This window comes from Panthera tigris, chromosome D1 (genome assembly GCF_018350195.1).
Source record: "Panthera tigris isolate Pti1 chromosome D1, P.tigris_Pti1_mat1.1, whole genome shotgun sequence".
In the NCBI taxonomy this organism is placed as follows: Eukaryota; Metazoa; Chordata; class Mammalia; order Carnivora; family Felidae; genus Panthera; species Panthera tigris.
In genome coordinates, this window is record NC_056669.1 from 61,049,773 (window position 1) to 61,075,394 (window position 25,622).

The 25,622-nt window shown below is 41.6% G+C and overlaps 4 protein-coding genes across 4 annotated transcripts; all 4 read right to left on the reverse strand.

Moving 5' to 3' along the window:
• Positions 1-1,156: 1,156 nt before the first annotated feature.
• Positions 1,157-2,475, reverse strand: LOC102955740 (hemoglobin subunit beta-1). Its single transcript, XM_007092230.3, has 3 exons — positions 2,341-2,475; positions 1,987-2,209; positions 1,157-1,411 (listed from the first exon to the last, which is right to left on the reverse strand). The coding sequence occupies exons 1-3, from the start codon at positions 2,430-2,432 to the stop codon at positions 1,283-1,285; spliced, it is 444 nt and encodes a 147-aa protein (XP_007092292.1). The 5' UTR covers positions 2,433-2,475; the 3' UTR covers positions 1,157-1,282.
• A 2,778-nt stretch (positions 2,476-5,253) lies between these two features.
• On the reverse strand, positions 5,254-6,780 carry LOC102955458 (hemoglobin subunit beta-2). The gene is made up of 3 exons (XM_007092229.3): positions 6,620-6,780; positions 6,266-6,488; positions 5,254-5,508 (listed from the first exon to the last, which is right to left on the reverse strand). The coding sequence occupies exons 1-3, from the start codon at positions 6,709-6,711 to the stop codon at positions 5,380-5,382; spliced, it is 444 nt and encodes a 147-aa protein (XP_007092291.1). The 5' UTR covers positions 6,712-6,780; the 3' UTR covers positions 5,254-5,379.
• A 2,140-nt stretch (positions 6,781-8,920) lies between these two features.
• LOC102955169 (hemoglobin subunit epsilon-2) lies at positions 8,921-10,435 on the reverse strand. Its single transcript, XM_007092228.3, has 3 exons — positions 10,323-10,435; positions 9,988-10,210; positions 8,921-9,138 (listed from the first exon to the last, which is right to left on the reverse strand). The coding sequence occupies exons 1-3, from the start codon at positions 10,412-10,414 to the stop codon at positions 9,010-9,012; spliced, it is 444 nt and encodes a 147-aa protein (XP_007092290.1). The 5' UTR covers positions 10,415-10,435; the 3' UTR covers positions 8,921-9,009.
• Positions 10,436-19,713: 9,278 nt separating this feature from the next.
• On the reverse strand, positions 19,714-21,532 carry HBE1 (hemoglobin subunit epsilon 1). Its single transcript, XM_007092227.3, has 3 exons — positions 21,157-21,532; positions 20,811-21,033; positions 19,714-20,010 (listed from the first exon to the last, which is right to left on the reverse strand). The coding sequence occupies exons 1-3, from the start codon at positions 21,246-21,248 to the stop codon at positions 19,882-19,884; spliced, it is 444 nt and encodes a 147-aa protein (XP_007092289.1). The 5' UTR covers positions 21,249-21,532; the 3' UTR covers positions 19,714-19,881.
• Between the last annotated feature and the right edge of the window lie 4,090 nt (positions 21,533-25,622).

Below are 25,622 nucleotides of genomic sequence, written 5' to 3' on the forward strand. Positions count from 1 at the left end.
CTCTGTATGCAAATTCATTAATACTCAGGTCAATAACAAATGTGAAGATTCCTTCAGCAGACGAACAAAGTTGTCAGCAAGGCACACTTTTAACTCCCTTCTGATCCTGAAAGTTTAGAGAATCATCAGTTATGCATTTAGAAGGACAGCTTGTATTCATCTCCATTCTGCGTTTGAATGAAGCCTGCATATTAATTTAATTAATTGATTAATTTACTTGTTGGTTGCAATACTTTCAGAGTCTTCCTAGCTATATTCAGAATGGGAATGTGGGAAAGGACAAGGACCACTTCAAAGTCATTTGATTTTCAGAATCTAGGATCCACATAAGTGGCTATTGACCAGGAAATGAAATCAGGGCGTGTTGCTGATGGTAACACTATACTAATAACTAGAAAGGCAGAGATGTCATCAGAGGCATCAGAGAGAGACGGAGGAGGGAACAGGCCTCCAATCACTTCCTGGGTATGCATGCTGAAGCATCTTGAGGAGAATGGTATTCCATTTGGTGTGAGCCCACAAAACGATTGCAAGACATTAGTGAATATCAAGACATGAAAAGTCCCTTTTCACATTCTCCTTAGTCATATATTTCTCAAAATATTACTTGTTCCTTCCTTCCAATGCAGACTGTGAAATTCTCAAGGCCAGGAGCAGTGAAACTACCTCCCCCGCTTTGGGTCCTTCATATGGAGTCTCTGTTATAAGATGATAGAGGGAACCAGGATAAGAGTGATGAGGAGGGCAAATAATGGGACAGCAAAAGACGAAGGGAAATCTCAGAGGAACAGTGGAATCTTCAGGAAGAAAAACTTGGTGGATTTAGGGCTGTGAGGCTCTGGACAACTAGAGAGAAGGAAGACATTTATAAGGAAGGCTAAATAAAATAAATGACTTAAATAAAGCATAGGAAAAATCCAAACCCCAAATCAAGCCTCCACTTGAATCCTTCTCTAAGGGAAAGTAAAATAGGCAGCAGGATCTGTTTCCCACATATGTAGCTATTTACGACCTCTCCTGTCATGGAGGCTAAGATATAGATGTATTTTCCCAAGGTCTGAACTAGCCCCTCATTTCTTTATGTTTTAAATGCTTTGCTCTCCCATACCATGTACCCATTCGAGTGAGAGATGCAGAAATAATTTAAATACACCAGTGCAATGAAAATAAATATTCTTTATTAGGCAGGAGCCAGATGTTCAAAGAATTTCATGATTTAGACATGTCCAGGTATTAGGGTCTGGGGACCAAGGGACTTTCCCTGGAAAGCAAGAAAGGGAGCTCAGTGGTATCTGTGGGCCAGGGCACTGGCCACACCAGCCACCACCTTCTGAAAGGCAGCCTGCACCTGGGGGTTGAATTCATGGCCAAAGTGGTGGGCCAGCACACACACCAGCACGTTGCCCAGGAGCTGTGGGGAAGAGACAAGAGGTATGTACGTGGTTAGCAGAGGGATCCAGCTTAGGCTCAGAGTACCCCAGCCCCATCCACAGATGCAAGTTGTGCACATAGAATATAAGCAGAAACGTACTGGATTTCAGATGCTGCTATTGATGTGACTCTAACCATATCAGCCTGATTTTACATTTAGAAATGTTTCTTTCCTTCTGACCTAAACTGGAACTTAAATATCACGGTTATTCTTTCAAACTATGTAAAGAAGCAATCATATTTTACCCTCCTTGCTTTCAAAGGAAGAGATAAGGGAAAAAATCATTAGACTAAAAAATTTTAGATGGATTAAGAGAAGTGTTTAAATTAAACACTCAAAAGTTTAATTGAAACAATCAAGGAAAGTCATTACAGAGAACAAAAAGAGGACAAGAAAAGAGGGTGAAATAAACAAAATAGTCCTGAATAGTCCATATTGGTGCAACTAGAATACCTCTTTCCCATTTTAAACAACATCCGGATGTCCATACCCTTTACGGAAAACATGAGCTTGTCCAGAAAAAGGAAGAGAAGGAGACTACCCCACAGACTCACCCTGAAGTTCTCGGGATCCACGTGCAGCTTGTCACAGTGCAGCTCGCTGAGCTTAGCAAAGGCGCCCTTGAGGTCGTCGATGTTTTTCAGGCCATCACTGAAGGAGTTCAGCACCTTCTTGCCATGGGCCTTCACCTTAGCGTTGCTCATAATGGCATCAGCAGAGGACAGGTCCCCAAAGGACTGAAAGAACCTCTGAGTCCAGGGGTAGACAACCAGCAGCCTGAGGGGTGAAAACAGCACAGAGGGACAGAGGGAGTCAGTGCCTGTCAGAAGCCCCAGGGACTGAGCCTTCTCCACCTGCCCAGCATCCATTCACTCTCCTTAGGCCTGCCTTGCAACCTGGATACCAACCTGCCCAGGGCCTCACCGCCAACTTCATCCACGTTCACCTTGCTCCACAGGCCATTGACCAGACCCTTCTCCTCAGCACTCAGAAACGACATGTTGTCTGTGTGGTTGCTAGCGAACACAGTTGTGTCAGAAGCAAGTGTAAGCTGGTACTATCCCTGCTCTTCCTTTTATGCCCAGGCCTGATCTTACCCTCCCTGCTCCCGTGAGCAGATTGGCCCAGGCCTAGGTGTGGTCCTGCAGGGGGAGGTCTGAATGATGACAGCCATACCTGTCCTCCAAATGTTCTAAATGTTTCAAAAGCAAATACACACACACACACACACACACACACACACACACACATTTTGTTTGACCTGTAGGCTTTGAGTTTCATTTTACTAAATTTAAACCTCCATTAGCTTTACCATTGCTTTACATTCAGACTGTTTCCAAGACTCTATTTCACATTCCTGATATCAGAGTTCAGGTGTAAGTGTGCAAAGGGAGGTCTGGACATATCTTTTGTAGATATGTCATGAGAAATTCAGATGCCTTACTAAATAACAATATGGAGTATGTTTATATTTTAAATGTAAAGTACCAAATTGTCAAAGCCATAGCTTTGCTATTTTGACTGACAGAAAGTAGCACCTACTTAGACTTCCCCTACCATTACTTGTACTCAGAAATGGTTCCCCTAAGTTCTGTTATATCTTCTTCCTTCAGTCTTCTTTGGCCACGAATGTATGGACCACTCTTTTGTGCTGACAACTGCTAGAGTCACCATCTTCCTGGCTTCCGGACAGGAACTGCTGTTCTATCTTACCATTGCTACTTAGCATGACTGAAGAGGGAAATGGACTTCTCCTTTTCTTACTCATGACTCTGCAGTGACAAGGCTGAAAGTTGTAATAAGACATCAAAAGCTCAGACTTATCAGAGAAAAATAAGAGTAAATGTGGCTATGTTCTGAGCCTCAGGCTCAAATCCTGATCAATATTTGAAGATTCTAGAAAGCTTCTAGACCCAGTGCCCTCTTTTCCTTTTAAATTTATTTCTACCCTGTGAAGGGGAACCACAGGATGTCTGCTTTACCTTGATTCCAGTTCCATTGGGCACTAACATACACACATACACATATGCACACATGTGCACTAACACACACACACACACACACACACACACACAGAGAGAGAGAGAGAGAGAGAGAGTCCCCGAGAGAGATAATTTTTTAAATTTTATTTTTCTCCAGTATGTCAAGTTTGCACAGTTCTTAATGTTTTGAACCAGGATGGGCCTAGTCTGAGTGTAATGAAGAGTATGACTTCAAGATTCTCTTCATGACTATCCATCCTGAAGAAGATTCTCTTGATTGTCATCCAGAGGTATGTTGTTTTACATGTTTCAAAAATGACACTGAACCAAAACACTTTTGTACGTGCAGTAGTGTTCAATTTTACATTCCCTTCAGTCATCTAGGCATTTCAACAATCTAATACATATTTTCCTGGGTCAAGAAAGTTATCTTTTACACTTCTCTTCCAGATGCACAATCTCTCAATTACCTCAGTTTAGTATCCTTTCAAAAATTAAATTAAATTAAATTCATAAAATTAAATAAAGCAAAAATACCCTAAGAAGAGCAGAACTCAGAAAAGTTATGGACATACAGTTTTTAAAAGTCGTAGCCTTATATGAAAAGCAGTAAAGTCAACCTAGCCATAACTTTGATAAAGTATGTGGTAATTATTACAAGATACTTAATGTTTCAGTTTATAATTGCCACTGGTATTTCCTCCACTGGGCTCAAGCTTTTATTGACATCGCTAAGTTGGCCATGGTGTTGACTAATGAAAAGCAAAGGGGCAATTTTTTCCCAAGTTAAATATGAAACTGTATATCTCCAGGGGCAGAATCTTGACTTCATTCTGGGAACTTTTACAAATATGTAAGGCATTAGTTCATAAGGCCCAATGTCCAGCACACAAGGAACAGAAAGCAAATCTCTGATCAGTGTTTTACTTCCCTATGTGCTTCCTCATTGCATATTGTAGCATCAATACCGGAGGAACTCTATGCAATGCTCTCTTGCTCAGATTGTTCTCTAGTTCCACAGTTCGAAGATGGGGAATAATCACTTATTCATCCACTGACTATTTCATTTAGTACATATTCACTCACTGCCTATGGAGGAACTTAACAGAGCACAGTAGTCATATAAGACAGTATAAAATGGTCAGACACATTTATACAGCATAGAATGTGAGTGTGATGGATAAGAAGAAATGTTAAAAATAAGTAGAAGGGATGGGTTTGGAAGGATTTCCTTAGGCAATATTGGAAAGTTCATTAAGGCCAGGGTCCAAAGGCCTCACAAGTAATAAACAAGCATTGAATTTTGTCTAAAATGGGAGGGTGGGAGCAGGAATTATTTATGAGGGTGTTTGGGGCAAGTAAAAGATGGAAGTTATTCCTTAGAGCAGGAGCACTTGAGGAAGTGTGGTATTTAAAGCTACACTGCAAGCAAGGCATGTAGGCAACAAAAGAAACAGGACAGTGTCTTGATCATTCATTATGTCTCCAGCTGAGCACGGTATTTTTTTAGTAAATGTTGGAAATAGATCAAAACATTAGCCTGAAGGCTATGCCTTTGGTGTGAAGCCTTCCACAGAGGCCCTGTAATGCCAGTATTCTCTATGTATTTAAAGCTTTCTGGACAATGCAAATGCTCGGGAGGGAGAAGTGTCCTACATTAGTGACTATGCATGGTGCCCCTCCTTTTCTCATTTTCCTTGACCTCTTTGAATAAAACACAAGAGCTTCCTATCTGTAGATCCTAAGGGATTTAGCATACCTCCAGACAAAAATAAAATAAAATAAAATAAAATAAAATAAAATAAAATAAAATAAAATAAAGCGAAATGAATCAGGAAGTTGAGTTAAAGTTCTTTATTAGACAGAAGTCATACCCTTGAAGGTGGACATTATTTCATCAAGTTCAGAAGATCGAATTTAGGGAAATAGGTTCTTCCAGTGGTCACCAGAAAATAGGCCATGACCTCAATGGTACTTGTGGGCCAAGGCACTGGCCACACCAGCCACCACCTTCTGAAAGGCAGCCTGCACCTGGGGGTTGAATTCATGGCCAAAGTGGTGGGCCAGTACACACACCAGAACGTTGCCCAGGAGCTGTGGGGAAGACAGATAGAAAAATATACATGATTAACAGAGAAATCAAGCTTGGCTTCTGAGAAACTGAGCCAACAATCTTTTTTTTTCCTGCCCATGCTCTAGCCCAAATTGATCTTCAGGTTATCTCCATAGGCAGAAATGAGTAACCATATATGTATGTATACTGTATAGTTTTATTATATATGTTTTATATAATAAGGAACAGATTAATTAGTCTGATGATGGCTGTCTTAGCACTACTGCTTCCCTACTTCCCTACTTCTGGTCTACCATCCTCAGATATTCACTTTCCTTTCCTTTCCATTGAGTCTTGATTCCATAAAATTCCAATTATTCTTTAATTCTGAACTGATTTTTGGACTCTAGATGACATCTTGAGCCTCTCCCCTTTGAGGAGCCCTTCCAATCCCCATTTGGAGAGATAGAAAGACTATTCCAAGTGTAGAAGTAGAAGATGAGAGCTAGTATGTATAATTTGGATACTGAGTAGGGAAAAAAGTTAGGGAGAAAAAGAGAGAAGCAAAAGATAAACTATTAAGTAAGAGCTTGATTAAAAATAAACAAGGATGTGAGAAAGGAAACGACATGGAATACTGAATGAAAACTATAAAACTGCATACACTTTGAAAAGCATTTAATGATGATATATTCTAAAGTAAAAAGGAAGCTGCAGGGTGAACAGGTAGGTAAAGGAACCAGAGTAGAAGACTAGAAAGTGAAAAGAAAAAACAAACGGAAGATATCCTAGACTCACCCTGAAGTTCTCGGGATCCACGTGCAGCTTGTCACAGTGCAGCTCGCTGAGCTTAGCAAAGGCGCCCTTGAGGTCGTCGATGTTTTTCAGGCCATCACTGAAGGAGTTCAGCACCTTCTTGCCATGGGCCTTCACCTTACTGTTGCCCATAATGGCATCAGCAGAGGACAGGTCCCCAAAGGACTGAAAGAACCTCTGAGTCCAGGGGTAGACAACCAGCAGCCTGAGGGGTGAAAACAGCACAGAGGGACAGAGGGAGTCAGTGCCTGTCAGAAGCCCCAGGGACTGAGCCTTCTCCACCTGCCCAGCATCCATTCACTCTCCTTAGGCCTGCCTTGCAACCTGGATACCAACCTGCCCAGGGCCTCACCGCCAACTTCATCCACGTTCACCTTGCTCCACAGGCCATTGACCAGACCCTTCTCCTCAGCACTCAGAAATCCCATGGTGTCTGTTTGTGTGGTTGCTAGTGAACACAGTTGTGTCAGAAACAAGTGTAAGCTGGTACTATCCCTGCTCTTCGTTTTATGCCCAGGCCTGATCTTACCCTCCCTGCTCCCGTGAGCAGATTGGCCCAGGCCTAGGTGTGGTCCTGCAGGGGGAGGTCTGAATGATGACAGCCATACCTGTCCTCCAAATGTTCTAAATGTTTCAAAAGCAAATACACACACACACACACACACACACACACTGGAATATTACTCCGCCATCAGAAAAGAGTGAAATCTTGCCATTTGCAATAATGTGGATGGAAATAGAGTGTATTACACTAAGCAAAATGAATCAGAGAAAGACAAATACTATATGATTTCACTCACATGTGGAATTTAAGAAGCAAAATAGATGGAATGGAAGAAAAAATGAAAAAAGATAGAAACAGAGAGGGGGACAAACCACAGGAGACTCTTAACTGTAGAGAACAAACTGAGGGTTGCTGGAGGAGAGGTTGGGGGATGGGCTAAATGGGTGATGGGCATTAAGGAGGGCACTTGTGTTGAACACTGGGTGTTACATGTAAGTGATGAATCACTGAATTCTACTCTTGAAACCAATACTATGCTATATATTAACTAAGTTAAATTTGAATAAAATCTTGGAAGAAAAACAAAAACAGAAAACTTTGTAATGTATTTGTGAGGTAGGAATTATTATTCCACTTTACAAACAAGGAAATTCATTCTGGGAAATGTCGACTAAACTTTTCGAGGTGATGGGGATGTAATTTGATCTTTTCCTGCTATTCCCAAAGCCCAGGCTTTTTGCTTCTATGCCAGGGGCTTGGGTATTGGAATTTAAAGTGATGGCCACAAAAATGGCTGTGCTCAACTGCCAGCTCCATACAAGAGACTCTCGGCATTTTCTGTTCTGAGAATAGGTTTTCCTCTTTTCATTCACCAGACAGGGAACCTGGCTATCATCTGTGACTTCACTACTCTCTACTGCACTCTCTTCCAAGTCCTGCTGTATCTTTGCCACAATGACATCTTACTTTTTTCTTAGTTTAATTGCCCCTGTGAAGTTCAGTGCTTTACCCTCATTTTAATCACAGCACATTCCTATGGATAGATCCACGTTAGACCCTGTCTTGTCAGTTCTATATCCATACATGGATCAGTTTCCCTAAAATTCCCTATTCACTATGTTACTCATGTGTGCAAGAAATTTCACTGGTACTTTGCTTATAATGATAGTTTCTTTTCTGCTTTTTCCTGGCAGCAGTGTCCCTAATTTTATGCTGCTGTGCTGCTTTCAAGGGACTGATTTCTCTTCTGTCACTTACACCCTGCATTTGTCATTTTCCCACATTAATGGCCTTTTGTCTCCACCAAAGGAATTGGAAACATGTTCCAGGTCACAGAACTAGCAGGTGAGGTACAGATTCAAATCAAAGCAGTTACTTCCTATGCCTTAGAGACAGTTCCTCCATTAATACCACTGAAGACACTAGGGAAAGTTTAGAGCATGGTCCTTGCCTAGGTCTCTGGGTAGTCCCATCTGAACTTTATTACAGCTGATAAAAACATGTTTCTTATATTAAATGGAAGCAAAATATAGCACCAAAGAGCTCTGAGCCTATACAGTCCCCTCGGTGAACCCCAACTCACTACAACATTCTTCTTACATTTCTCTAGAGTATCTCCATTCACTCCCTTTTGCTGTAGACATTATTCAACTCGAGTCTACTTTCCTTTCCTAGAAGTACCTTCGTTTGAAGCTACTCTTTTTTTAAGCTTATTGATTTATTTTGAGAGGGAGAGAGAGACAGAGAGAGAGAGAGAGAGAGAGAGAGAGAACAAGTGGGGGAGGGGCAGAGAGGGAAGGAGAGAGAGAGAATCTAAAGCAGGCTCCACGACTTCAGTGTAGAACCCAATGCAGGACTTGAACACACGAACTGTGAGATCATGACCTGAGCTGAAACCAAGAGTTGGATGCTTAACTGACTGAGCCACCCAGGTGCCCAAAGCCACTCTTATCTTGAAGAATCTTATAAGGCTCTCTTCTCTATCCTCCCCAAACTCCTTATTTCAAATAACCCTGTTCCTTATAGGATTGCTTTCTTTTAGCTGAATCAACATAAGAGATAAAGGCAGAGAAGACAAGGATGTTTCTTATAGAACACAATGTTTATTTTATTTTTATCATATAGCACTTAAGTAAGGGGGCAGGACACTGCCCATCTGCAGGAGATGGACTCTTGGAACACAGGGCCATCCAGTAGGTGCCAACATGGTTAGATAAGCACCTCAGTGGTACCTGTGGGCCAGAGCATTAGCTACAGCAGTGGTCAGCTTCTGCCAAGCAGCCTGCACCTGTGGAGTAAACTCCTTGCTGAAGTGAGTTGCCAAGACAATCAAAATCATGTTGCCTAGAAGCTGGGGAGAGAGTGGGGATAAAAAGAAAATGGTACCTAGTGAACAGAAAGCCTCAAACTGGTCACATCCATTATCTTCCTGATAAGAGATTGAGTAACTTTCAGGGTCATGATCCCACAGAAGTTTACCATAATATGCTTGACATCGGCATCAATATGACTCCTAGCCCTGAACCTTCCATTGTGTCTGGCCTTCTCTCATTTGCCCTGCCAGCTTCCACATTAGAATATTGCTATGGATGGCTTCTCTTTTGTAGAGACTCTGTCTTTTTTTTAAGTAGGATTATAGTACTGCAAGTATAGTCTAAGTCCCCAGATAATATGTACATTCAAATTGTTTGGTCACTCACATGACAAAGAATCTTCTGCCATGTATACGAGAGCATTCCATCACTGCTAAAGAGGGCAGGGGTCACAATCATCCATTGAAAAGATTGCTGTTATTTTGTCTTGCTTAGTCCAGGTTCTAAACTCAAGAATCATGCATAAATGTATTCATCATTTTTAGACAAAATTTCAATTACCAAAGGTAAGGGATTCTTCTTCCTGTAATTGTATGCTCAGGCCAAAACCATTTAACTCAGTTGTGGCCAATGTTCTTCCCTGGTCATAATAATTGTTTCAGAAATATAAGATGGCCAGTGGTCTCCACTGGTCACAATAATTATCCTACTCCATCTTAACTATGACGTTTGGAACAACCTAACTACCAAAATCAAGCTCTTCCTTAAATATTACATTCCAAACATTACCTTCATAGAATCAGAGTTAAGTACCTGTGTTTCCTAACGTACCCACAATGCAAATATATGGGGTGAAGGAACAGAGCACAAGCATGCCTAGAACTCACCTTGAAGTTCTCAGGATCCACATGCATCTTGTCACAATGCAGCTCACTCAGCTCAGCAAAGGTGTCCTTGAGGTCATCCATATGTTTAACAGCGTTTCCAAAGGAGGTCAGTACCTTCTTGCCATGGGCCTTGACCCTGGGGTTGCCCATTATGGCAGACTCAGAGGATAAGTTGCCAAAATTGTCAAAGAACCTCTGGGTCCATGGAAAAACAACCAGGAGCCTGTGGGATGATCATAGTCACAGACCAGATGGGAAGTCACAGTATGTAAGAAACCTGACCAATTCCCCTTTCAGGAACACTTTCTGCCTTCCTGCCCCCCTCCAGTGCCTACCTTCCCAGGACCTCGCCTCCAACCAACTCCACGTTCACCTTGGCCCACAGGCTAACAACAGCAGCCTTCTCCTCAGCCGTAAAATGCACCATGGTATCTGGGAGTTTACTGGTGATCACTAAGGTGCCAAAAGCAAGTCTGTGCTGCTGCTTTTATTCGTGTGGCCTTTTATTCGTCACTTCTAGTTTCCAGGCCCTTGCTTCTCCCAATGAGGGGAGACTATTGGTCAAGTGTGGGTTGTCACCACCAGGGTGGGGTTTGGACAAGGGAGGGTCAGCAGGATGGACATTTGTGTCTCTGATAGTGTTGGGTGGCTCTATCAGGAGGATTCTGCTGCCCTTCCCCACCATCCACTATGCATGTCGTATCTCAGTCTTCCCACCCCATCAGCCCTGAGATGACCTGCAGGCTGACCATGAGGCATAACTAGAATTCAGAGGCGTAAGAATTAGAGATCTTCTGGGCATTGTGTCAGGTGTTTACAAGACATCACTCTGTTGTTTTCTTTGGGTATAAAAGAAGCCATAGCTTTTCTTGGTCACCAGTTTTCCTAAAGCTTAGATGAGGCTTATACTTTTATAAGTGAAGAAGAAAAGATCCCAATCCAGCTTTAGTTCAGAAATAGGATAGGTAAAAACTAAGTAATTTGGAAAACTGAGTACTGCCTGATTGTTGGCGAGTTCTATTAAAATATATGTGCATCTCCTTGTCTGAACAATTTTGTTCACTCTGATTATACACACAGTGTCTCTGGCCAATGTGAACTATTCACTCAGTTGTTTCAGAAGATACAGAATTGAGTATTGGAGAAAACTGAGTGTTCCACAGAAAATATTAGGCTCTGTGGCCACAGCTAGGGATTAGGGGAGTTGTCTCTGGCATTTATTGTATCTACACTCCTTTGTTGTGGTTAACCATTCCTCATTTCTAATCAGGCAGAGGCAATCCTCACTGACAGTGTTTCACACACTACTATCCTGTAGCCTAATGTGCTTTGGTCTCATGCGTCTCAAACAAGCATTTATAGGTCTAGATGGGGCACACTTCCAGGGAGAGAGGAAATGGTTTATATTATATATATATTTAAATATAATATATATTTATATATATATTTTATATTATATATGTATTCATATTTTTATATATGTATATATATAATGAAATATAAATATATATATCATATATATATAAAATATAAAATATATATATGTATTTTTTTCTCTCTCTATCTCAGAGTTTATTGTTCCCATGTTTTAAGCTCCAGGAAGCTGGTTTGTTTGTTTCTCCCGGAGATGACTCTTACAAAAAATTTTTTTTTCTCAATCTAAGAAATAATCTCCATGCGTATTTACAAGGGTACTCTAACATGTAAAGAGTTCAGCCCAATATATTAGTGTTGGATTTCTGCTAGTATAAAAGAAATCCTTTGTCTGTTTGACATAGTGAAGGCTCTTATCAATTTATCTTGGGAAAAAACTTACATTTACACTGTGGATAAGAATTGTTAAGGTGCTGGAAGCTACTTTATCATGACAGACTTGATTATCTGTGAGCTCTCAAGTCCAGCTGTGCTGATGTGAACACTTTGGTACAGAGATATAAAGAAAAAATGTGTGAATCAATCCCAAAAAGATTTCTTCAAGGGAAGAAGTCAATGACATAAAAGAAACCCAAGGAAATGTTGACCACAGCCAGGAATCCCACCTACCCTTAGCCATGTGCATGGTCGGAGGGAAAGGCTCAGGGCCCTTGTTCCCTGATGGCCCTAGTGCTTGTTTGGCACACTGTGTGCACACTGGGACCCCACAGACTTGGGGATATCTGCATCTCTGAATGTTGGCAAATAGCCTCCCACATTTCCAGCAAACCAACAATGATTCTAGTAGTTACCTCTAACTCCTGCTTTTCTCTCACCTTCTTTAGACAATTACTTTGCAAGAATATTCTTACTTCTCCCGTTCATGGCTGTTTCACACTTCCACTTTATTTCCATGCTCACTGTTCCCACTGCTGTCTGGAAGCTTATCGCATCGATGCTAGATCATCATCACAGTCATCTATCAGTTTTCTGGTCATTCATCCATCACGTATTTAAAAAGCACATATTGACCGAGGCCAATAATGCCATGCATTGTTTTAAAAACTGAGAATCTTGGGGATCCTGGGTGGCTCAGTTGGTTAAGCATCTGACTTCAGCTCAGATCATGATCTCACCAGTCTTTGAGTTCCGGCCTGCTTGGACTTTTCCCTCTTCCTGCTCCTCCCCCTCTCTCAAAAATAAATAAACATTAAAAAATAAAAAAAAAAAACAACAACTGGAAATCCTGGACAAAACAAAACAATGTATCTAGTCTCATCATGCTCACATTCTAGTGGGTAGAGGATACTGACACTAATAATTAAATCAGCAAAGAAGTTCAGATGGTGTTTGTTATATGATGAGGAACAAAACGCATCTGATGACATGGTGGCAAGTGACTAGACAAAAATAATGTAAGGACAGAGGTCTGAAAGGAAGATACATTTGAACTGGGACCTTGATGACAATATGGAGCCAGGCATTAGTTTCCTTGAGGCCAGGAAAGACAAGTGTGAAACTTGGAGGCTGGACAGAAAAGGAGAAAGAAGAAAGAAAGAGAGAAAGAAAGAGAGAAAGAAAGAAAGAAAGAAAGAAAGAAAGAAAGAAAGAAAGAAAAGCCTAACACGACAAGCCTAAGGCATGACAAGATCTGAGAGAGAGAGATGTTAAGGGAAGAGTGGGAAGGAGCAAAGTTGGAGTGACGGCCCCAGGCCTCACCATTTGGGCACCTGAGGGTAGAGTGTGGGTATTTTACACTAAGGCGTGGGAAACGAGCAGAGATTTGTAAACCTGGCATCATCGTGATTGCTAATCTACTCAACACCCACAGTGAGGCTAACTTTCTCACTGTCCTGTCCATCACATTACAGCTTTGTCTATAACTCGAAATTAACTTCTGGTCAGAGGAATACTCCTGTGATCCTCCCCAACTATTCTGTGCAATATCTTTCCTTTCCCTTTTGATCTCTCAGTGCTCATCTGCTTGGCTGAGCTGCCTTCTCAGCCTCTTCTGGTTATTGTTTGAAAATAAGCTCTTCTTTGCTGACTCTACAATACTAAACAGGGGACTCAGTGATCCCAGTGGGTCAAGGCATTAGCCAGTCCAGTCACCATCTTCTGCCTTCACCCAGGGGGTGAATGCCTCGCCAAAAAGGTTTGCCAGAAGAGTCACAAGCATGTTTCCCAGGAGCTGTGGAGGTGGCAAGAGATAACAGATATGTACGAGGGACAGAGAGTTCCAGGTGGGCCTCCAGGTATCTGGCCAGCCAACTTCCATTTAGAACCACACCAATGTCAATTTCCCACAAAGCCTGGGGTCTTGCCCAGTGACTAAACACAAGTGTGTTCTCCTGGACTAACCCCTGGCCATGATTCCACTTTTTCTTTCTTCTCCCCACGACCAACCTCCTATTTTGTGGGCTGAAAAACAAGGATCCACAGGTTTCTTTCCATAGCCACTCCAGGACACATGTTCTTGCCATTTCCCTCCCTCAGAGATGCTCTGCCCCACCTTAGGATTTATAGGATGTAAGTTTGAAATGGGTCTCTAGGAGCAATTTTGTACAAGTGTCCAGCCTATATATGAATAACCTTAGCAATGTATTTGTGAACCGTAGATTCCTTCCTTATATAGAGCCAACATTTGCCTGCATAGATATTTCTCCTTGGCCTTGTTTTTTCTGCCTCCAGGAGAGAAAAAAAGTAAAGTTCAAGTTACCAATAGTCATTTTTCTTCACCTCTATACAAGTCTCTTCTAAAAACAAAGAATTCAAACAGGTCCCTCTAGATTTCGAGAAGTGCTCCTTAGGCCCTTTGATCTTAGTTCAGTTCTCTCAACTCCAATGTTTCCAAATATTCCCCTTCTCACAGCCATCCTAGACTGCAGTCAGGTCAGTGCTCAGTTGTCTAAGCTGTCCCAAAGCTAAAAGAGGGTGTGAACATCTCCTAGATTTACCTGAAGTTCTTAGGGTCTACTTGTGACATATCACAGCATTGCTTACTCAAATGGACAAAAGTGGCCTTAAGATCATCCAGGTGCTATGAGGACAATTTATATCTCATTGTGAGTGGGACACAATTATATTAGCAATGATCTCTTTAAGGGGGCAATATTTGAGCTGAGGCCACAATGGCATGAAGTTGCTGCCATGGGAAGATACTAAGAAAGAAAGGTTCTGGAAGTTGGAATAGCAAATGTAAAGCTCTAAGGCAGGAAAACGCACACCCTCCCACACATACGCAATGTACCTGTATATGCAGAGAGACAAATAGTGGGTCGATGGTGTTGATATGGAAATAGCAAAGAAAAGAGTGGTCAGAGATGATAGTAGAGGTAACACATGCTTACAGCTCTTCAGGATTAGCTTCATTATCTTGAGTAGGAAGCCATTAGAGAATTTTAATCATGATACTGATACCATTTCTAATCTGTTTGTACTCTTGTCTAGATTAATATTGCAAGAATATCTTGTTCCTTCTCAAACTGTTTTGCTCAAGTGGCTTTTATAGACTATTGAGAAATATGAGAACCCATTCAAATATTAAATACTCTGATGTTGAAGGCATGCGTTTTGTGTGTGTGCGTGCGTGTGTGTGTGTGTGTGTGTACGTGTTCACAATCCACGAGGACAGCAAGGAAAAAGGGCTGATGGAGGGAAAATGTGCTCAGGGGAGAAATAAGAAAAACACAGGAAAAGAATAAATCCTGCCATTTTAATTTAGAAAATAGAGCAATGTTTAAAATAGAGAATAAGACAAATGCAGGATTCAAAAGTGTTAGATACTGTAAGTGTTTGCAGAAGGTGCTCTATATATGTGTTTTAAGTGTGTGAATGACTGCAAGCGAATGGTGCATCAGTGACTCCTGTCTATTCTGCTCTGTTGTTATATTAGACTGTGGGACTCCTGAAAATGCCAAAGAAACTCCAGAGGCTGTTGAATTGGAGCAGCCATGACCTCATGTGCCCCATCCAAGAAGCCTACATTTGGGGAACTCTTCGGGGTGGGTGCATGCGGGAAAGATTCTGGGGAAGAAGCAGTAATAAAGATCAGTGAAATGGGAGTAAAAAGGAGATTCAGTCTTCTGAAACCTATTAATTATTTGTTGAGTCAGTTTGAGCTTTCTAGAGACTTCTTCAACACGCTGAGCTTTGAAATGATTGCCAGGAGAGCAGTTGTGCTCTTTCCAGCTTCAAAGTAAGAGGCATCTGGGCATTTTTTTCCGTGTCAATAGAGACAGAAAAAATGTCCTTCTTTCTTACTCACCAGACAAGAAACTGGCTATCATCTGTGACTTCCCCACTATCTGTCAATCAATTTCCAAGTCCTGCTGAATCTTTGTCCTGCCGGTTCTTTTCCCAATCACTTCGTCATCACACCAAGCTGCTATGGCCAGTCCCAAGTCTATACTTCTTCTCTGATCAGGTATGCACCCACATATGTATCAATTTTATTAAAACTTATTATTCATATTCCCCTCCTGAACAATAATTTTGACTGGTTCCCTGAACATAAAATAATACTAACTCCCTTCTCTTCATCACCTGGTCTCTCTAAATGCTTTCCAAAATGATTATATCACTCCTTTGTTTTGAAAAAACACCCATCTCCGGGGAGCCTGGGTGGCTCAGTCCGTTAAGATCACGATCACGTGGTCTCTGACTTCAAGGCCCACAGCCGGCTCTGTGCTGACAGCTCAGAGCCTGGAGCCTGCTTTGGGTTCTGTGTCTCCCTCTCTCTGCCCACCTCCCCACCCCCCCCCCCCGCACTCCCCCCCATACCTCTGTATCTTTCTCTCAAAAGTAAATAAACGTTAAAAAGAAAATTTAAAAAAATACCCATTCCTCAGAGGGACTCTGCTGTTCATGCCCAATTTGTTACTTCATCCCCCCCCCCCCACCTCTCTTCCCTCCTGCACGTATCCCTACTGGCTCCAACCAGTATGCAATTCACATCTCAAGCCCCTCCCTGGCCCCCACCAGCAGCCTGCAATGACTTGAAGATGGTTGATGAGGCTTGGGTTGAAACAGTAAAAAGGAAGAATTGTAAATATCCTCCACATTAACTGAAGAGTTGCGATAATGTATCATTCTGTTGTTCAGCCAATCTTTACAAGAAGAGGCCTCCGCCCTTCTTGGTTTTCAAATCTCTTAAGATTATATTGGGCACACAATTTAATACTTCTTAAAATAGGAATAATGTCTCTATCTAACATCAAAAGGAAGCAGAATAGGAAAAAATATGTAGATTAGGGCAGGATTGGATGTTACTCCAGTGTTTTTTAATCCATTTTATATAGTCTTTTAATCCATTTAAGTATTTTCCTTACTTACCTAAATAACAGAATATTCCCTTGGAGTCATCTGGCAGCAGTCTGGAAGATTCCATGTATTTTCCAATTTGTCTCTGAGCACATAGGTGTTCAGGCTGGCTGGGGGAGAAGGGTGCCAGTGTTTGTTCAATGCAGAGAGTACTTGAAGATTCCGTGGGATGGGCTGCAGATTAAGAGAGCTGTCTCTGGCATGTGCTGGATCTACCCTGCTTGCTATGTTTAACTTCTCTTTATTTCTAGTAAGCAGAAGCAATCTTCACTGACAGGATGCCACACACTACTGTCCCTGTAACCTATGGTACTTTGGTCTCAAGCATCTCCAGCAAGCATTTATAGGACCAGACAGGACTCACTTTCAGCAGGAAAGGGAATGGTTCGTTTTATTTTATTTTTTCTCTCAGGGTCTATTACTCCTGCCTGTAGAGTTCTAGGAAACCGGCTTGTTTGTTTCTCCCTAAAATTGCTCCTTAAACGAGTAACACTGGAAAATCCACTTCCATGTTACTTACAGGATACTCTAAATTTAAAAGAACTCAACCTAATACATGAAAGCTGAATTTCTGGTACTAGAGAATTAATCTTTTCGAACATTCATTCTCTTGTGTTCTGAGACCCTCATTTAATATCTATTTGTTGAATAACTGTCATCATTGCTGTAAGTACTGGAGACTTAAGATAAATGAGGAAGAGAAAAAAACTTTCCTCTTAACATTTATAACATGGCATGGAAGATATAGAAAATGGATAATTAAACCAATCTACAAAATAATTTCAGTTAATATCATTTGCTATGAAAAAATTAATATCTGGACTTAATGAGGGAGAGCCATGATTACACCAGGCAGGATTAGTCCCTCTGAGGAGGTAGTATTTGAGCCGGATCCAGAATGAAAAGAAGGAATTTGCCATGGGGAAATATTGGGATAAAAGGTCTGAAAGCTGGAATAGGGAGTACAAACCTCTGAGTTAGGTACAACAAACCCTTGGGATGCTGGAGGTAAGAATAATGGGCTGGTGCAGGTGATAGGTAAAGGTAAGAAGAAGCAGGAAATGTTGCAGAGGAAGCATTAAACCTAATAACTTAGGACTTGTCTTCAGTGGTAGAGTGTAAGAAGCCATTACGGGATTTTAATCTTGGCAATGACATAACCTCCTAACCTCTGTACTCATAGCCAGATTAATATTCCAAGAATATCCGGTCCATCACAACATTGTTTTGCTCACATGGCTTTTATTGCCTATTGACAACAATTAGTCCTTTTTTCATCTATTAAAAATCTGAGTCATCCAGACCTATGTGCCTGTGTGTGCACATGCACGTGTGTGTGTGTTAATTATGAAGTTGTTACCATGTAAATAGTCCTGGACTGGCAACTTGAAGATCAAAATCTAGACTCTTAAGGGATAAAGAATGTATCTTCTGCCCACCACTCCATCATCACCATCCTTGACCCCGGGACATGCAGAATCAGAGTAAAAGCTGAGGGCAAGAAAGAGAAAATGAGACTGATTAAAAATGCACATTTGTTGTTGACTGAGACACTGACTGACAGACTGGGTAAAAGGCTTAGTACCTCTAACAGCTCCTGTTTACTTTGCTGAAGGGCATAAAGAGAGGCTACTGAGGCTCAGAGACCACTGTTGTTGACAACCTGCAACTAAGTAATCATTGGTCTCTCATCTGGATGGTGGAGACCTAAACTCAAATTAGAAGGTAATTCAGAGGACAAATTCTGATCAATGTGCAGAGGCAATGAAATACCTAACTGATATGAGAGTTTGACTCAAGGCCTGGAGGTCTAGACTCCCTAAGTAAAATAACAACGACTTCCTCAAGAGTCATTCAGTTCTTGCCACTCCCACACATGGGTCCCCAAGGTAGTACACAGCCTCTTGTTAGATCCCCCAGGGCTGGGAGATTTCAGTCATTCCCTACCACCTCCTTCCTTCTCATCCACCCCAGCCAATAAGACACTGTTTCTTCTTCACTCAACCTCTGCTCCTCCTTCATGTTTTGCAGATCTCACTGCTCTTCTTGGGTTTAGGCCATTATGTCTGTTCTTCTGAATTAGCATCTACATCTAATCTGCAATTTGGAATTCATTTTGTGTTCATTAAACTGATAACTTCCCCCCACCCCAACTCCTATTCCTTGAGTCATTATAGTTCTAAGGATATTTATTGTTTACTCTTGACAAAAACATAGTAATAGTTTTTATTTTTATAATCAAAGCCTTGGATTATCTAGTCTCTCCTAATACTCTATCTTACTGTCTCCTCTACTTCCAGAAAGCCTTTTCCTGCAAGAAATTAGCTCAAGCCCTAATTTACTGGTTTTAGACTATGAGCCTTTGTTATTATCTCATCTGCTACACGAAACCTTGGTCATTCTTCTCTCCCCCCGAATTCATATAATATCCTAATGCCAACTTTATTTTAGCATATGTTATGTTTGATTATAAAATAATGCACAGTGATTTCCCACTGTGGCTCCCCACTGAGACCATGCAACCCTTTGGGAAAGAACAGACTTTTGTTGGTTAATGGAGATTTTTCTGGAAAACTCCGAGCCATCCCTCAATTCATCCTCTTATGTCCAATTCAGGCTCACATGACATATGATAAGTTAGCTGATTCAAAATGTACATTAAAGCAAATTGAAAAAGTAACCCTAGCCGAGATCTTAGATCCATGCAAAGCTTTTAAAGCTGAACCCTGACACGCACCACAAATCTATCTTGATTTCTTCTGAGGCACTTCTTAGCATCTCCTTTATTCCCCTCTACTGTAAGTTTCTGCCACACTGTCCTGTAAATCCCTGTTCGCTTAATTAACCCTTTCCCCAACCCAGAAAATTTCTTCCCCATCCTAGCATACACCCAGACCTTCTAGAATTCTCCCATAATACCCATCTTCCTTTGATGAGTCCCTACACACTTCCCAGACGAGCTCTCATTTCTCCCTATGTCTCACCTCACCCCTCAGCCAATGAGTGAAAGATGCAAAAAACACAGTATTCATTTATGATGACTGAATAGAATGAACTTTATTAAACAGAAGCTGTGCTCTCAAGGCCAAACGCAAGTCCCCATATGCAGAAGGAGGGCCCTGGGGACACAAAAGAGCACTGTTGAACTGGAAGGAAGACTCAGTGGTACTTGTGCGCCAGAGCAGTGGCAACACCAGCCACCAGCTTCTGCCACATGGCCTGCATATCAGGGGTGAATTCCTTGCCAAAATGAGAAGCCAGAATGATCACCAGTACGTTGCCCAGGAGCTTTTAGGTGAAAGACAAAATGAAAAAGAGGCACATTGAGTACAATTTTTCGAAAAGAATTGCAGAAAAAGTGGTTCAATACCTACAGTCCCTGCCAACTCCATACCTTAAACTACTTCAAGGGTTGTGTCTGCACGAAATCAGATAAGCTAGTCCCTAAATTCAATTTAATGTGTATGAGCTCTCCATTCAACACCCTCCCCACCTCTATCTCCATCCTCTTGCATCTCACCATTATTATTTGCATCTCTCCCTCCCTCTATCTACAAGTCGTCTAATTCCTGTAACAACAGGATTTTAGGGTGGCATGGGTTCTCACAGTGAGTTTATTTAAAGTCTCCAATCAGGACAGGGACAAGTCTCCACTCGGTAACAATACTGACAGGTAATACGATATATTTTAGAGAAGTTGTTGTATTTTCCTTGTGACAATTTGTCCAAAACTCCCCCCACCCCAAATCTCTCCCTACGCTTCAGTCATCAGAAACCACGTAAAATAAGACATTCTTCCTTCCTTGAGACAGTCCTTTATCAAATGCCAAATTCCATTCCTCCTTGAACAAGTCTTCTTTTCTCTGATGTCGTTTCAGTTCTGACAAAAGTTCTTGAGAAGTTTTAAGCAAACCCTGGCTGCTAGTAGGCCTTTACTGTCACTAGTCCTGAATCAAGGTAGTCCTGGTCATGCCCTTTGGTGGTCTGTCCTACTAACACCAAGTTTGACCCATTATTTCTGAAATTCTTGTTAGTCTATCTCAAAGTAAAAAGTGTAAAAAGAGCACATGAACATTTCCTGAACTCACCCTGAAGTTCTCGGGATCCACATGCAGCTTGTCACAGTGCAGCTCACTAAGCTTAGCGAAGGCACCCTTGAGGTTGTCCATGTTCTTAATAGCATCACCAAAGGAGGTCAGCACCTTCTTGCCATGTGCCTTGACCTTGGGGTTACCCATTATGGCAGAAGTAGAGGACAGGTTGCCGAAGTTGTCAAAGAATCTCTGGGTCCAGGGGTAAACAACCAGGAGCCTATGTGATGGGACCATAGCAGGTGGAAAATCAGAGACTTTCAAAGCTCTTCAGGAACTTCCCAGGCAAGTGGCCAGGCTCATATTCACCATCCTTTCCCATGCATTGAAACCCAGTGCCTACCTGCCCAGGGCCTCGCCTCCAGCCTCTTCCACATTCACTTTGCCCCACAGGCTAGTGATGGCAGCCTTCTCCTCAGCTGTAAAATGCACCATGATGTCAGATCTGGGAACTTACAGGCGATCAGAGAGAGAAGCGGGTATGTGCTGCTGTTGGAAAGGGTCACCTTTTATTCTTTACTGCTGACCTTCTGGCCCCTTGTTCCTCCTAGTTCTTTGAAATCATTGGTCAAGGCTGAGCTGTGTCCCTCAGGGGTGGAGTCAGATCAGGAAAGGGTCAGCAGTGAAGAATGCACACTGAACTTGTGATAATGTGTGTTGGTTCCTGAGGCATTGGTTCCTCCTCTGTCCTCAACACAATTTTCCATTTCCTTTTCACCCTCTTCTCTCTCCATGTGATCCTCCAAAATGACATCCACCTCTCCCTTTCTTCTTCTTCAAGAAAGACATGTAGAGAGGAGCTAAGCCCAAGATAGGGAAATGATTCTAGCCAGACAGTTTTAATATTTGGGTTAAAGATGGTGACAGGGACAAGAACAGAGTGAAGAAAAAAATACAACTGTTGACACAGAATCTCAGCCAGTTTTAACTCAGTTGAGGAGTGGATTATAACAAAGCCTCTGGTTCTTAGTTTTCTAAAGCTGACAAAACATATACATGGTTACTTCATGAAGCTGAATGGAGTAACAAGGGATCCACAATATGACTAAGACTTCAATCCCAAAGTACAATACCCAAGGGTAATTTCATAGAAAGAATAGACAGAATGAACTTATATCCTGTGCTTCCCGGGAACCCTCTCTCTGTCCTTTTCTCTGTGACTTCAGGGGAAACTGGCTATTTTGAGATTTCCCTGAACTCTCGTTTTCATTTTCTGCCCTACTTACACTTCTTTAATTGGTGAGACAGATAAGGAGTCTGCAATGATTTAAAACCAGGGCTTGTGATCAAACTGACGAATGAATAGATTAATCAGGCTAGGATTTGGAGTAGGTTTAATGTTTGCTGTGGCCAGAGGTGCCAGAGGGTTCAGATGCCTCTAGTGTCCTTTTGTTTGTCTGTTTGTTTGTTTGCTGATGCCACTCTTATCTTTGGGCTTCCCTAAACTCTCATCATGAAACATAGTGTGCAGCTTGCAACTTCTTCGGCTGCAATCCACGGTTGTTATTCTGGAGTCCTGTTGATAGGGTGGTAAAAAATGTTGGAGAAGAAGCATTCTCTAATTGCACAATCCAATTTCAATCTTTAATGGACCAGTGTGCCTGGGCTGTGATTTTTACAGCTTTCCCCTCTGAAAAAAGTCAGGAAAACCTCCCTGGGCTAGAGTATATGGCTTAGAATGACAAGATTCTAGGTCAAGAGAGACGATATTTTATCACTAAAGGAGAAGACCAGTGAATGGACAAGAAAGACCTACTCAGTGAAGAATAGCCCTGGGTGAATAAGAAATTCATTATCAATAGAGATAGGGCTCTAGGTTCCCAAGGCAAATTTTTTACAGATCTAGTGTGAGGACAGTGATCCTTTCCTTAGACCTTGGGTATGAGGATTATACATTGCCATAGCCCAGGGAATAAGAACTAGGCCTCTTAATACCAAGAGTTTGGGAAACATGCCTTTCTCTGAAGCAGACAGTATGAGTACATTCACCCTCCTCCTGATTCAGTGTAGACACCAGTCTTTTCTTAAATTCAGAGTATGGGATTGATCTTCACCCTCCTGCCTCGTGCTCACTGCAGGACCCATACCTCATCCTCTATGAGGGCCTTTGGGAAGAGATCTGGCTTGCCTCCAGGGATCTGGCCTACTTGTTCTCTCTTACTACTAACAGCTGTGGGGAAAGGTTTCAGGAAAGATGACAGGATTGAAAGAGGGGATATCTGTAGTTTAGTGCAAGGCTTATAAATTCTGATTCTGGAGTCAGGTAGGCTGAATGTAGTCTCATTACTGCTTGGGTGTTGGTTGATTCAAACTACATTATCTCAGCTGCTCATTTTGAAGCACTTTACTCATTTCTCCTATGAAACATCATGATTATTATCTCCCTTTCCTGGAAAAAAAAGTATAGAGATAAGTGATATTATTATCCAGATAGGTCAGAAAGATTAAATCATCAAAAAGCAAACAATAAGAATATTTATTTATTACATATAAAATTAAAGTCAATAAAGTAAAAAAAAAAACATGTTATGTCTTAAGGTATTTAAGTTTAAAGGACTTTTAAAAAGAAATTCCAAAATTTGACCAACATTAATTCTTGCCTCTTATGTGTTCTGTAGCACTTGTGTTTTTGGAAGCTCTGTGGAGGATTTTAAGAAATTTAAGATGCCTCTTTTCAGGAAGGAAAAGTAAAATATTTTCTTAAATCTTGTAATTAATTTATCACGTGTATAAATCCTATGAGTCAAATATTGTATGTGTAGGTGCTATTAATGGGAATTGTATAAATTACGCTGTTGGTAGGTAAACTAGGTCTTTGGCCCCACTGCATGTTTTTTCATAGTATTATCTGAGAAAAATTACTTCAAAAGTTATTCTTCACCACAAATATTTTTTTATTTTTAATTTTTAAGTGGAGAATCATAGACAGGGTTTATAAACCACTGAAGGCACAAAAAGCTATGTACAATTCTTTTTTTTAATGTTTATTTATTTATTTTGAAAAAGAGAGAGAGATAGAGTGTGAGCAGGGGATGGGCAGAGACAGAAGGAGAGAGAATCCCAAGCAGGCTCTGCACTGTTAGCATAAAGCCAGAAGTGGGGCTTGAGCCCATGAACCGTGAGATCATGATCTGAGCCGAAACCAAGAGGTAGATGCTTAGCCAACTGAGCCACCCAGGCCCCCTGTGTAGGACTCTTTATTAGAGAAGTTATCAGTTAGTCTGCTTCCATTAGGCATCTGAATTTATATTCTCATAACATAAGTAGACGGTTTCCATCAAAGGCTCTAGGAGGTGTTGCATCAGCCTAGAATACACTGGTTACCATGAGTAGCAGCAGATTCTTGTGGCTGCCATGAAGGATGCCAGTGAACAGTTTTTGGTCACTGGAAGAATGAGAGAAAAGACCACACTGACATCAGGCAACACTGCTGGTTTCTAAGTCCCTTGCCTCCTTGGCACCTCTCTCACAAAGCCTGTGGGTGAGTCAACCAGAGCTGGGTTGCATTTTCAGAGTGATTTCTCCCCGTTTGCAGCTTACAACATGGACTGATGAGGGAGCATAAGGCCGCAACCAATCCCCCTCCCACCCCCACCAGGTGGGATATGTGTGGTATTCCTCAGGTACTTCTGGCTGCCCAAGAACAAAGGAAAGGGGAAAAACAAATGGTTTGCAGATAGAGATCATAGTCCTGCAGGACCTAAGTCTCCATCATCTCTCCATAGGGATGTGGAAAACAAAGGCAGGACATGGCAGATAGAACTAAATTTCCTTATAACCTGCAGCCCATTGACAAATACTTGAGACAGGCTGAGTAAAATGTTTCCCCAGGAACTCCTTACTGTCTTAATGTTAATGCTTTGCTAGAGAGAAAAACAGCCCTAGCTTGACAATAGCCAGGCCTCCAGTATCCTGAGTCTTCTTTAGCATATGAAAATCTCACTGGAAACTTCCCCTGAACTTTACTTCCCCTGACCCCATAGTATATAACCAGTCTCTCCTCTTGGTCCCAGGGCACCTCCTCCTGCCATGGGTCCTGTCCCTGTGCTTCAATAAAATCATCTTTTTGCACCAAAGTTGTCTTCAAGAATTCTTTCTTAGTCATTGGCTCCGGACCCCATGAACCCCACTATTACCCCCAAAACCTCATCATGGACATAGGTGGCTTGACTGGCCTCTGGGATCACTGTGCCTCGGGCACAGCCAGAGATATGTGTGGATGTTAAATAAGCAATGAAAACCAGAACCAGCCAGTTATTGCACACTTTTCTATATGATGGACTTTGAAGGTTAAAGCTGGAATCTGACAGTTTAGATAAGTCATAAATTTCCCATTTCCCCTGAAATGTAGCTTTATTTTCCTGCTTTCCTTGATGCTTTTGAGTAAAGTTCCTTCATTTATTTTCGTGATTTATTTTCAAAAGCAGGAAATCCCTGTTCTTTTTCTTGTTTATCGCAAATAATATTGCCTAATGGATTCTATGAACTAAGAAAAACAAAGAAAAAAATACTCTGAAGGAATGACACTCTGATTAGAACCAGTGTTTTCTAATCTTTTTTCCCTTCAGTTTATTGCACCACATGGGTTATTGGTTCATAATCCAAGGCTCTGACCCAAGACCTAAGTCAAGTAGTGGTTTATAAACTTTCTCAAGTATAGTACCTCTGAAGCATGCATAGACCCAATATTTAGGTTCTACCTAGGGTTGATTCAAATGTGGCTCTTCTAGGTATAAGGCTTAGTATCTTATATACAGAAGTAATGGAAAAGATCCAGTACTATCGTAAAATTCCATGTCTGCTGCTAGA